General features: G+C 39.4%; 1 protein-coding gene across 1 annotated transcript in view; it reads right to left on the bottom strand.

The window, feature by feature from the left end:
• Positions 1–367: 367 nt before the first annotated feature.
• The window catches only part of NUP93 (nucleoporin 93), a 223,416-nt gene continuing 209,172 nt past the window's right edge, over positions 368–14,611 (bottom strand). Inside the window, exons 21-22 of the mRNA XM_029608719.1 lie at positions 13,991–14,119; positions 368–592 (exon numbers count right to left, since the gene is read on the bottom strand). Of these exons, the coding sequence (XP_029464579.1) occupies positions 482–592; positions 13,991–14,119 (240 nt within the window). The 3' untranslated portion in view covers positions 368–481. The remainder of the gene's footprint in view (positions 593–13,990; positions 14,120–14,611) is intronic.

The following is a 14,611-nucleotide window of genomic DNA, read 5'->3' as shown; positions in this document are numbered from 1 at the left end:
TTTTTTTTTTTTTAACTACATAATTAAAAACAACCAAGATTTTGGCAATTATTTGATTATGGTGACAGTGGTTTAAAAAAACATCTGGTGTACAAAAGCGCTATATAAAACTTTATAATTGTTAGCAAAACAGTAGAAAATAAAACAATTCAATTATTCCTATATAATCTCACTCTATGATAATGATATTCTCAAAGTTTTATAGCTCATCCTTTCCTGATTCAATGAAATAGTTTGAAGGACTCTTCCTGTTGGATTGTATTTCCTGCAACATGCATTATCCTCACATTACAAATAAGGGTGCACCTCTAGAAAGCATAGTAAACAACATAAAAGATATAAGAAAGAAAAAATGTCAAAACCAAAACATAATACAAACAAAATTTATTGCAATTATTTAAAAAAAGCATATTACAAAATTATCTGGAGCATGTCACCAGGGTAGCAGTAGACTAATGTACAGTTTTACGTAAAAGTTCACTTAATTCATTAGGACCTCCATCTGCACCAGTCTGGCATTGGTGTCTCCAGACATTCGATAGGGTATCATCCCAGCAAAAGTGATCAAAGAACGGGCTTGACTTCGCAGTTGCTATGAAAAAGAAAAAAAAACAAAACACTGGTTAGCTCAGATGCATTAACAGAATCAATATTAATTCCTACAAAATTCTACCTATAATGGTACACAGAGCATTAAGTTAGCAATAAAAGAACACTGCAGAGTTACTCATATGTTCTATATTAATTGATTTAACCAAAGCAAATGAGTAGACGTGTAATCATTAAGTGACAGGCAGAGAAGTGAAAGCATAAGTGAATGTGAAAGACTTTCACTCACGCTGAAAGTGAGAGGCACTTGAGTGACAAAAGGTAAAAATAAACATATGAACATAAGAAAATAAGCCATGCTAGGTCAGTTCAAGGTCAACTGAGCCCTGCTTCCTGCCTCAGACAATGGCCATTTCAGGTCACAAATATCCAGTAGGTCCCAAAAGGTAGATCTATTTCTTGTTGCTGACTCTCAGAGATAAGTGATAGATTTTGGCTAATAATTGTTTATGGACTTTTCCTTCTGGAACTTGCCCAAACCGCTACACTAGTCAGTATGATCATGTCTTGTGACAACAAGTCCCATAATTTGAATTTGTTTTAAATCTGCTGATTGTTAAGTTTAATGGAATGACCCCTTGTTTCAGTTGTATTTGAAAGGGTAAATAACCATCCCCTATTTACCCATTCATGATTTTATAAACCTCTATCATATCCTCTCTTGCTTGTGTCTTTTCTATAATACAAATTATCAGATATCTTTAGAAAAGGCAGCATAAAAACACTAAATTCACATGCAAGACACAGCACAGTTATTAATACAAACACAATTTTCCACAGAATAGCGAAGGAATCATTAACCACCAAACCAGAATTGTTAAGAGAGAAAAAAATCATATCAAGACAGCCTGGTTTGATAAGGAATGTAAAAACTTAACACAAAAGGTAAGACAACTAACAAAAAACACAGAGAGCCCCTCAAAGAAGATTTATGCACCAATTATTTTCAAAATGTTAAGACATTATCCTAAAAAAGAAAATAATTTAACCGATTAAACTCTATGCCTTCCATTATCTACCCGGATCAAACTGGATTTGTCTCGGGCCGAATGGCTGCAGACAACATGCACAAGGTAGCAGAAAAGAGGAGACCCTTTCTTATTGCTCTCAGTCGATGTTGAAAAAGCATTTGACCTTGTTCACTGCCATTTCTATTTAAGACTCTTGAAAAAATGCAATTTGGCCACACTTTTATTCATTGGATCAGCAAACTGTACGACTCTTCCCGGGCTTGTATAAAACTAAATGGGGGTTACTCAAATTTTTTTTTATAGTGGGACAGGAAACAAGACAGGGATGTTCTCTGGCGCCCCTTCTTTTCGCAATATTTCTAGAGCCATTTGCTACAAGGCTGAGGGCAAATGAGGATATAGAAGAATGGGACAGCTACCACATTTCTTGGTTATGCGTCAATCAAAATGAACGTATTACCTAGGTTTCTCTATCTTTTCCAAACCATTCCTATTTCAATCCCGATTTATCACCTAAAGCGCTGGCAGCAACAAATCATGCGCTTTATTTGGCAAGGGAAACCACCCAGAGTTTACCTTTCCAGAGGGCGGGGGTGGGAGTTCCTAACTAACATGGTATCATGCTGCCTCTCGCCTCAGAGGCATCACAGACGGGCACAAATCCTCCCTATCAGCACCTTGGGTCCTTTTAGAGCAAGCCTTTAACAGCCATGATATGGCAACTCAGACAGACATGGAGAGCTTTGGAAGTGATCCCTCCCTCTATGACTTCCACACTAAAGCTTTGGAACACCTGAAGAACTACTTTGATAGGCAATAGAGTCTATCATTATGGCTCTTCCTTATACAATAATAAATCTTTCGCTCCTGGTATGGACTCTGCTTTGCTCCAGGTGTGGAAGCAAAAGGTGATAACCAGATTTGAACACTTAAGGGGACCCCAGGGATTCTCAGACCTTCAATGAGTCTATGATCTTCCAAATGATACCATATTTGCTTACCATCAAGCTAGACACACACTTCAGGCATGACACTTCTGTCATTGCTAGCTTGAAACAGGGAGTCACTATGTTTGAATCTGTGTGTCAGAGCGCAGACAAAATGGGAAACACATTATCCAAAATTTACATATTGTTAAATAGAGACCCCTCTTGCCAAACCAAACACCTTACGGATTGGGAACAAGATCTGGGAATTGTTTTGCCAGATGAGGATTGGCAGGCTGTTTCAATGAAAGTCAGTAAAGGTCTTATTTCAGCTTCTCTGATAGAAACAGGATACAAAATACTACTAAGGTGGTATCATACCCCAGTAAGCATACATCGCTTTTCCCCACCACCACCACCACTGACAGATGCTGGAAGGGATGCTCAGGCTTGGGTTCATACTACCATATGTGATGGGACTGTCCTCTCATACAGGTTTTATTGGCAGAAAATAAATTGTTGGTTAAATGATATAATCTCTATAACTTTCACTTTGCAACCCTCAAATGCGCTACTTAATTTGCCAATCACTGTGTGAGATAGATACCAACAGTGATTTATACAGCTGGTTCTGGTGGCCTCTCAAAATGTTCTAGCTAGATATTTGAGATTGCCATATGTTCCTACCTTTTCTAAGTTTAAGGTAAAGATAGATCATATATACCGAATGGGGAAAATATATGTACATAATTACAACCTTGTTCATAAATTCGAGAAAATCTAGGCACTTTATTTTCTATGGAACGCCAATAAGGACTAGAGGGATAAATCTTTATTACATGTTTGACGAATGGCCTAATTCAAGGGCAGCTACTGGAAAAATGTTGTACCTTCTATAATTTTCTTTTCAACTCTACTATACGCTACATTATGGGTTCAACGCTTTCTTTATGTTTCATAATAGTTACGAATGGAATTTTCGTTATTAGGGGGGAGGGGGTGGGGGAAGAGGGATGGGATTTAAAAAATTGTGTACAATATCGCAATGTAATGTGTAACTTATTTTCACTGATATTAATGATTTCTTTGTTGTATAAAATGCTTTTCAATAAAAATGTTAATTGAAAAAATAATAATTTGAACACATGAAGAAAAAATGAATGGGAACAGAGGCAGCCATAGATAATTCCTTTTGGGACAAGTGGAAGGGACCTAAACCCAAAAACAAATCAGAACCAGCCATCCAAAATGGAAAAATATGGACTGAGCACTTCCAGCACCTACATTAAAAAAAACCCCAAACCTGAAGATCTCTCACAAGATAAATTATACCTGCTAGAAAGGGCAATCAAAGAATATCTGACAGCATTAAACAACTGCATAACAATACAGGAAATCAAAGATTGCCTCCAGACCCTTAAGCCCAAAAACGCAAGTGACCCCGATAGGATACTAAACAAAATGCTCAAATACACAATATATAAATCCAGGAAGCACTAGTAAAACTATTTAACCTAATTCAACATTCTGGCCATTTCCCTAAGACATAGTCAGAGGGGTTAATTATACCATAGAGATACCACTTAACCCAAGTAACAACAGAGGGATCTGTCTCAACAGTAATATTAGCAAACTGTTCTGTAACATAGAAACGATGGCAGAAAAAAAACCAATCGGCCCATCCAGTCTGCCCAGCAAGCTCCCACACTTATTTTCCCATACTTAGCTGTTTCACCGACCACCAAGTTCAGGGCCCTTGTTGGTAACTGTTTGATTCAAATTTCCTGCCACCCCCTGCCATTATGCAGAGTAATGTTGGAGTTGCATCAAAGGTGAGCATAAGGCTTAATGGTTAAGGGTAGTAACTGCCGCATCAAGCAAGTTATGCTGATGCTTGTTTACCCAGACTGCTCAGATCAATGCCTTGTTGGATGTTGTCTGAATGTATATCCTCTTTTCCACATTTCCCCCTGCCGTTGAAGCAGAGAGCAACGCTGTATATACATTCAAAGTGAAGTATCAGGGTTAATTGGTTTAGGATAGTAACCGCCACAATAACCAAGCTACCCCTACACTTATTTGTTTACTCAGACTGTGTAGTTCAGTCCTTGTTGGTTGTTGTCTGAATGCAAATCCTCTTTTCCACATTTCCCCTTGCCGTTGAAGCAGAGAGCAACAAATGAATACTCAAATTCCTAACAGCAAAAGTCTACACAGAAGTCATATTGGGTTCCTCCCAAAACATAGGATCACTGATCACATTTTTACCTTGCAAATACTGATAAACTGCTACTTTGACTGCCCTGTAAATGTTTCTCCAGTAATTCCCCCTTGATAAACACACTTTTAACCTTGCTTCGATCCTGAACCAAATGATAACATCAGTAGCTACCTGTAAGTCACCTTATTTATTTTTCAATGAATGTTACATCTATGTTATTTTTATTTATCTATCACTGAATGTTACATTTATGTTATATTTATCTATTTATTATTGAATGTTACTCTAATTTAATTTATACGCTGTTACACCCCTCAAAATCTCCATCTTATATCTTTTTGTTCCTAAGACCTTAGACCTCATCTTTATCAACACTGCTTCATGGTTATCCTATGACACAAACATAACCAAAATCCCCTGGTCAGACCACCACCTGATTCAAAGTAACCTGACTTCCAATTTCATCCTTTCAACACCCGAAAACTCCCCAATGATACTGTCTTACCGACCCCCCTTTAACTCAGATACCCTTCAAAAACAACTACAAATTGAATTAACTAAGATAGATTTTTCCAACTCTAAAAATGCCACTAATTCATGCATTAACTTAACCAAAACTGTTGCTGACAAGATAAACCCTGTCATCACAAAGACAATTAAAAACTCATAACATCTGAACCAATGGTAAACATTAGGATTGCAAAACAGCAGCTCTGGAAAAAAGAAAAAGCTTGGCGCAAGAAAAAAATCAACTGCTCTGCTAACTACCTACCGAAATGCCCTAGCTCAATACAAAACTCTTATTATCAATGCAAAAAACCAATTTTTCTCTAAGAAAATTAATCATTTCCAACACAACCCAAGAATGCTATTCTCTATAGTACAAAATCTCACAAAAACTGCTAATAAACAGATAACACTTTGCATTAAAATTGGATGCAATGAACTCGCTGATTTCTTTAATAAAAAAATATTAAATCTAATCAGCAAAAATCTTGACAATAACAATTATTATTTAAAAAAATGAACCCAGCTAATCACCCACTTGACTGCATCCCTATTTCTACTCTAAAAACAATAGAATCCACAATAACTAAAACACTCACAGAGATTGTAAACCTTTCTCTTACAGAAGGTATCTATCCCAGCTCTCTCAAATCAGCTGTAATTAAACCTATCCTAAAAAAGAATAATCTTGATCCAAACAACCCAATAAACTACCGCCCTATATCAAATCTACCTCTCATAGCCAAGATCACTGAAAAAGTTGTTCACACTCAATTCACTGACCATTTAGAAAAAAACAATATCCTCTTTCCAACCCAATTCGGCTTCAGAAAAGCACCAAATCTTTACTACTCTCATTGAATGACACTATACTCAGAGGCTTTGACAATGGGCAAAAATACCCACTGATAATGTTAGACCTATCTGCAGCTTTTGACACAGTGAACCATAACATACTCATTGACTGTCTCTCTGAAATAGGGTTATATGACATAACCTTGCAATAGTTTTCATCATATCTTTCTAACAGAAACTACCAATCTCAATCAATAACACCTTATCAAATAAAATTAACCTTCACACTGGAGTACCTCAAGGTTCTGCACTTTCTGCAAACATGCCATCTCCTAAAAGATCTCGGCTTGACCCACTTCCTCTATGCCGATGATATACAAATACTAATTCCAATCCAAAATTCACTGAATGATATTTACAAGAAAACTGCCACATATCTATCCACAATCAAAAATCTGCTAACCTGCTTGCAACTCATAATTAACATTGAAAAAACTGAATTAATTATCATGGATCGGAAACCCAGCCCATCATCTCCACCTACCCTTTTGCTCGAGAACCATAATGAACCCATCTCCCCAGTATCGCATACACGCAACCTAGGAGTGATCATTGACAACAAACTATCTTTAAAAAACCACATCACAACCAAAATTAAAGATGGATATTACAAACTATTAACCCTCAGACGTCTAAAACCTTTTCTAACCACGGACGACTTCAGACCTGTACTTCAACTACTTATTTTTTCCAACATCGACTATTGCAAATCCCTATTACTTGGGCTTCCAGCTTCTAGCATCAGACCACTCCAAATCCTACAAAATGCAGCAGCGAGAATTCTATCAGGTGTTAAAAAATGTGAACACATTACACCCATCCTTATTTCCCTACACTGGTTACCAATCAAATACAGTATAAAATACAAAACCCTGACCATTACACACAAATTAATATATAAAGATGAATTTAACTGGTCAATCATTAACCTCATTCCTCACATGACTCAACGAAACCTACGTTCAAACAACAAAGGCCTTCTGAAAATTCCTCCTGTCCGAACAGCACAATTATCAACAGAAAATCCTGGAAAAAACACACTTAGCACCTATGTAGCAAACCTGCCATAGCAATCTAGCTCTAACACCCAGAATTCAAACAACTGGAACCCAGCATACAAAAAGACAGCAAAGCAAATATTGCAATGAGCCCTAGAACACCAATACATGTCACATTGGGAGATGGAAAATAGAACAAGCTGGACTGCTACAGATCCCTACACAGAAAATACAATATATGCTAGCAAAATACCTCACTTCGGTCACAAATGCAAAAAAAAAAAAAAGACAGACCATCACCAAATATGGGATAAGTGATCAGAGACTAGACATAGAAAGATGCAGAGAAAAGTCAAACTGGAAACCCCAAGAAGATAAGACTCTGTATGCAATGCAACACTGAAGAAATTGAAAGAAAAATTAATTTCCTCTTGTGCTGTGCAAAACACAGCACAAGAGGAAATGAATGCATGATATGCATATTTCCCAAAGCTAATAGAGAAAGCCAAGACTTCCTACAAAAGAATGAGCAAGAAAAACTCTTTATAATCCTAGGGGAACGAGGTCAATATGAATCAGCATCAAAACTTGTAATGTCCCTGATGCTTTACTTTCTGTAATCTGTACCTTTACTTGATTACCATTTTGTAATTTTTTCCTTCTTTTCTGACTTTTTATTTTAATTATTCTGTATATTAGTTTGGCAATCCATGTAAAATTGTCATGCCTATAAAGTTATTTGAATCTGAACAGCCCAAAGCTGTTTAGCCTTTCTTCATAAGGGAATCATTCCATCCCCATTAGTATTTTTGCTACCCTTCTTTGTACTTTTCTAATTCTGCTATGTCTTTATTGAGTTGGGGCAACCAGACATGCACACAGTACTCAAGGTGCAGTCGCACCATGCATTATGATATTCTGTTTTATTTTCCATTCCTCTCCAAATTATTTCTATTTGCTTTATTGACCATCGCCACGCACTGAGCAGAAGACTTCAAAGTATTATCCACAAGAAGGATTCCAAAGTCCTTTTCCCGATTTCTAATATAGAGCCCAGCATTGCATACCTGTAGTTGGGATTATTTTTCCCTATATGTATATCACTTTGCACTTTTCCACTTTACATTTCATCTGCCATTTAGATCCCCAGTCTCCTAGTATGGAAGGCCCGGCTTCAAATTCTCACAATCTGCTGTGGTTTTAAAAAATGTGAATAATTTTCTGTCATCTGCAAATTTGATCACCTCACTCATTGCTCCCTTTTCAAGATCACAGATCCCAATACAGATTTCTTTATTTATCGAGTTTTATATACCGTCATTCGGGTTCGCCATCACAACGGTTTACAAAGTTTCGATGTTTAACAGAGTGATCAAAAATTCATGTGCTTGTTGACAAAGTTATCTTAGTCGTTATAAATATAGTTTGGTTGTTAAATTGTACAGTTTAAATTACGTGCTTTGGATTGGTTCTGCATGCTTATATGGGCTGGTAGGGAGGGAAGTTGTATCATAAAGTCATTGGGTGTTTTGGTAGGCTTTGGTGAACATCCAAGTTTTTAGTTCTTTTTTGAAGGTTTTTAAATTTTGTTGTGTTCTCAGTTCAGTTGGGAGGGTGTTCCAAAGTTCGGGGTTTCCTAGGGATATGGCTGTCTTCCGAGTTGAGGTAAGTTGTTTGTGGCAAGCAGGTGGAATTTTTAATAGACCTTTGTTAGCTGAACAGAGATTTCGGTTTGGTGAGTGGAGTTTTATGGATGCACTTAGCCAATTTGTTTTTCATATATTATTTTGTGTATTATGGATAGTATTTTGTAGTCAATCCTGTATTTTATTGGGAGCCAGTGTAGTAAAATGAGTGTTGGAGTAATGTGATCATATTTTTTCCCTAAGGCACTCCCCTATTGACGTTTCACCATTTGGAAAAGTGACCATTTAGTCTTACTCTATTTCCTGTATTTTAACCAGTTTCAAATCCACCATAGGATATTACATGCTATCCCATGACTTTTTAAATTTTGAGGAATCTCTCATAACAGCAAGCTTGCTTACTGTAAATAGTATTTTCTGTAGCTAGCAAGATGAATTAGCCATGATCTATAGGTAACGTTATATGGCTGCACTGAATGGAATTGTCTCTCCAAGCTAATAGATCTTTTAGCTCTACTGAGCATGAGTGGAAGTTCCCATGAGGGCGCTGCCTCAGTCTCCTCAGTCCATGTCAACGCTAGCAGGAGTATATTCTGCTCTTCAGGGAGGAGGGCAGGCATCTCATAGCTAATTCATTCTGCTCTTTATAGAAAACAGCTTACAGTAATCAAACTTGTTCTTTTCCATCATTAAGCAGGGCTGAATTAGCCATGATCTATGGGGAGCCCCTAGCTGAGGACTGCAGTGCAGCATTTACTGGTAAACAACCTATGCTCCACCATGCAGAGCAGACTATATTTGTAGTACAGTATATGGTATAGCACTGCCTGCTCAACTGCACTGTCTGAAGATGCTAGGCTACCCAGACAGTAATGTAATGTGAAAGTATGCACAGATGACCAGGTGGTAGCTTTACAAATATTTTCAATGGGAACCTCCCTGAGATTTGCAATTGAGGAAGCAGTTATTCTAACTTGATAAGCCCTGACTGGATTGGAGAGATCGAGACCAGCTGCAACATAGCAATGCTAAATGGACTTCACAACCCAGACAGATACGGTCATGGTGATCACAAGTCTATTTGCAATACAAGAAATGAAAAGCTGTGATGTTTTCCGGTGAGACTGAGTGAGACTCTTATAATAAGCAAGAGCCCTTTTGCAGTCTAATGTGTGCAGAACTTTCTCACTGTCATGAGCACAAGATTGAGGAAAGAAGATTGGCAGCACAACTGACTGGTTTACATGGAACATGGACACCACTTTTGGCAGGAACTAGGAATGTGTTCTGAGTACCGCTTTATCATGGAAGAACTGTATGTACGGTGGATAATGCACCAGAACTTGAAGTTCACTCATGCAGTGTCAATAAATTTGCATATTCCCATACTTGGGCCAATGGCTCCTAGCATCCCCGTTGGAAGATGGTCTCCCAAAGGATCTGGCAATGACAATGGAAACCTTGCAATCTCTGGGGTTCCTCATAAACTTCGAAAAATCAATTCTAGTACTCACTCAGGACCTACAATTCATAGGAGCCATAACAGACTCCGAGAAGGCAAGAGCATTCCTCCGTGCAGATAGAGTAATTGCATTGTCTAGAATTGCCAACTCTTTCTTGACCTTCTCGATCCTGACAGCACGTCGTCTGTTAGTATTTTTGAGACACTTAGCAGCAATTCACATGGTCTGGCTCTCAAACTTACATATCCACTAGCTTCAGTTGGGGCTATGAACTCAATGGAACCAGCTCTTACAGCTCATCTCATTCCAGAGATGGTCTTGAATTCCATAGGCGATTACAACCTCTGGTGTTTCGCATAGAGGCACCACTCCAACCTTTTCCTTAACAAGCTATACTGGTGATGGATACCTCAGTGCTGGGTTAGAGAGCCCACACTGGACCCTAAAAGACACAGAGTGTTTAGTTGCCACAAAAATGCAATCTTCAGACTAACTTTCTAGAACAGCAAGCAATGTACAAAACCCTGCAGACCTTCACTCATCACCAAGGGAAAAACATCATGATTTAAATGGACAATCAAGTTGCCATGTTTTATGTGAACAAGCAAGAGGGAACCAGATCATGGATCCTTTTCTAGAAGACCCTTCTCATATGGCCATCTCCTGCACCTGCCACCAGAGGTTGCGTGAGTATTGGCTCATGTAGAGCTGGTAGGAGGCTATGCAAGTAATGAGCATGGCCCCCTGAAATACCTTCCTCCAAAGAACGTCCATTGCTCTGTGATCCTTCCACGGGGGTGACGAGGCATGGGTCAGAGCACGCTTGGCCCTCATGAAGGCAGACTGAACCACCACTGATTGATGTGCCACCTGATGCTTTTTGAATCTGGTAGCCAGTTGGACAAGGTAAACCCCCATCTGCCTTCCTGTTCACAGGAGGTACTGTGAAGGAGTGCTCCCAAATCCTTAACAGCAACTCCTTAAAGATCTCGTGCACCAGGATGCCCCCAGGCAAAGGATACATTCATCGTGTGGGTCTGTAATCGTCATGGTCTTCGGGCACTGACGGCATCAACGAAACCCAGATGAGCCCATGAAGATATATACAAAAAGGGGTGAAACAAGGTACGGTGATGGCGGGCGACAACGCCAGCGGGTACTGAGGCACCGCCGTCATGGTGGGGAACGGAAGCAAAAATAAACTTACCGAACTGCTGAGAAACCTGACTGAGAAGCTAAGGGAAACCAAAGAGGGACCCACGCTGAGAAAAACATGCGAAAATCCGAAATTGATCGGTGGAAAAATTTTCCAAAGCAATTTCAAGAGAAAGTCACGAGTTCAGTTCACCCCAAGGCAAAACTCCATGGAAAGAAAGAAACTGACGAGGGACCCTGTGTGGATGCATGGTATAGGGCATGCTGGGTATGCCTAGTCAAAGTTCCAGAAACTTTGACATAAGTTTTCTGTGCCAGGCTCCATCCAATGATGTCATCCATGTGTGAGGACTACCATCCTGCTTGTCCTAGGAGAAATGGGGTAACCTATGGTAACTTTTGGAATAACATTTTTGCGCAGAGTGGCAATTATAAACCTCAACACCTTGCTGAGCGGACTGGGTGGACCATTTTAGTGTTTATCTGCTGTCATTTACTATGTTACTATGATTTGATAAAAAAGACTCCTGAAAAGCCACAGCACTGAAAGAACTCCTATTTATCAGATATAGGGACTAAATATTAAGTATATATTTCTGTATATTTTCCCTAAAAGATTCTGAAAGAGAAAATGCAGTTACTAAGTAGAATAAGTATTCCTCTTATAAAAGAAATTGTGTTAGATTACATTGAAAAAGTGATTGTTACAGTAAATTGCTGATGGAATATTTAACCTATACTCTTCTTTAAATAAAACCTCAATTTAAAATAAACAAGCCTGTTTCTTTAAATTAACCTCCTGCTGCCATCTGGTGCTTGGAGATATGTATTTCATCCAATTTTAACATGTTATTAAGGAAAGAAATTGTAGTTAGATAATAACCTTTTTAAATTTCATATATATCTGCCTCTCATGGAACAAACTCAGTCCCTCAGTTGCCTTTCCATTCCTCTTCTCCGACTTATTCCCACTCCTACGCCACCCCCCAATTTTCATCTATTTTCTTATGCTTCCTGTGCCCTCATCAGTCCCAGCACCCTTCCTGTTATTCCTCCCCTCCTTCCCCTCCTTCCCCTTTTTCTTCTGTTTCTTACCCAGTTTCCCATTATCCCTTTCACTCTTCCCCAGCATGACCCATTATCCTTTTCACTCTCCTCTCACCCCCTTCAGGCCTAACCATTTGTATCGACTCCTCTTCTCAGCTTCTTCACACCATCTCTTGACCTCTGCCCACCATTCTGTGCAGTTTCATAAACCCCCACCCAATCACTAAATACCCACTTTTCTCATTCCCCACCCTATCCTTGAGTCCACACTCTGCTACTCAATTCCCACCCAATCTCTGACTCTGTGCTCTTCCACTTTCCCATCTAATCCCTGTCACCCCATCCAAGCCTCACCTAATCCCAGAGTTCTCACTCTTCCCCATCCCCAAGTCCTTGTTCTGCAGAGTACTGACCCTGCTCTCCCCCCAATCTCAAGGCTACACTGTGACCCCCATCCAAAGCTTCTAAGTTGCTTCTCCTGCTTCCGAGTCCCAGGGTCCTATTTCTCTTTCCCCAGTCAGAATGCATATTCTCGTGCCCAGAATCTCCCCTCTCCCAAGATGAAGAATAAACACTCTAATGTCCCCCCTTCTCTTTGCGATGGAAAAGATGTACATTCTGCAAATCCCCTGTTCCTTCCTTCCTTCCCAGTCTTCCTGGGCAAGGCTTCATAGGGCTTGCCAGGTTTCTGGCTCAGAACCTCATGACAACCATGTCTAAAGTCAGACATTAGGTTCTGGCGCTTATCTTGTCACTTCCAATACGTTCTCAGTGATTGCCCATGACCACACCTCTTGCACTGGGAGACAGGATCCTGTTCCTTCAATCCCTGCTGCATGGGGCCAGCTCTGTTCATGCCAGACATCCATAAAACAGCCCAGAGGGGTAACGGTTAGGAGAAGGCAAGGATCTTGTATAGGGAGAAAGTCCAGAGCATTTTCACCCTCCATGGACCATACAGGGATTGTGGTTGGTGCTTTTCCCCACTGGTGCAGTTCAAACAATAAGCTGTTTGAATTATGCATGCTTTCTACATCTATTGAGCACCACATGAGAAGGAAAAGCACTGAAACAAGAGGAGCAAGTATGAAACTTTGACTGTTGGCTGCCCTTCCTGTATTTCCCCACAAAGGAGGGAGGGTTGGATTTTGACTGGGGTAGCAAGACAATTATTTGGGAAGGTACTTGCCACACAATAGTGATGCCTATGCCTTATGTTCACTTCACAACAACTAGCAGCAGTTTTGGCTTGCTGTAATACTCAACACCCTTGACAAAAAGAGAAACTAAATGGTAGTGCTATGCCTACAACACATTTTAGAAGCTCAAGGACTAACAATACACATGGAGTTCAACAAACCAATAGCAGTGACAGAGCTAGAAAACTAAAGAGTATATCAGTTGGCTAGCTAAACAATTGGGATTTGAAAGTTTAAAGGAGGAAGCTTAGCACAGAAACTACAACATTTTGGATATGTACTGAACCAAATCTGATAAGTTACTACACATATGCAAGTCTATTCTGATGGCTATATAAACTGAACTGCATAATAAAAATGATGAATACTGTTAACAGATGAGATGTAACTTACCGAATCCCTGTCCTCCGTTACTCGCTGGAGTCTGGTGGGAGTGGATGGACCTGTCCTCTTTAACCTTTTGTACCGAGTAAATAAGATATTCATTGTTGCAAGAAGAACTTCTGATAAGTTATGTCTGATCTATTAAACAAAAAGATGGAATAGGTATTACAAAGACTAAACCCATGGCTCAAAATTATCCAGGGAAGCTGTAAGTTATTCATTGTTTGCATCTCCAGAGCAGCATTTGTGTATGCAGAGATTACAGTAGAAAATACCAACATGAACTATGACTGAATTCGTTGGCAGAGGATGTGGTGAAAACTATTAGTGTTCATAAGAACATGCCATACTGGGTCAGACCAAGGGTCCATCAAGCCCAGCATCCTGTTTCCAACAGTGGCCAATCCAGGTCATACGAACCTGGCAAGTACCCAAAAACCAAGTCTATTCCGTGTTACTGTTATTAGTAATAGCAGTGGCTATTTTCTAAGTCAACTTAATTAATAGCAGGTAATGGACTTCTCCTCCAAGAACTTATCCAATCCTTTTTTAAACACAGCTATACTAACTGCACTAACCACATCCTCTGGCAACAAATTCCAGAGTTTAATTGTGCGTTGAGTGAAAAAG

The sequence above is a fragment of the Rhinatrema bivittatum genome, chromosome 7 (genome assembly GCF_901001135.1).
Source record: "Rhinatrema bivittatum chromosome 7, aRhiBiv1.1, whole genome shotgun sequence".
Lineage (NCBI taxonomy): Eukaryota > Metazoa > Chordata > Amphibia > Gymnophiona > Rhinatrematidae > Rhinatrema > Rhinatrema bivittatum.
Note: the sequence above shows the minus strand (reverse complement) of the source record. Positions and strands in the feature narration are given on the sequence as shown.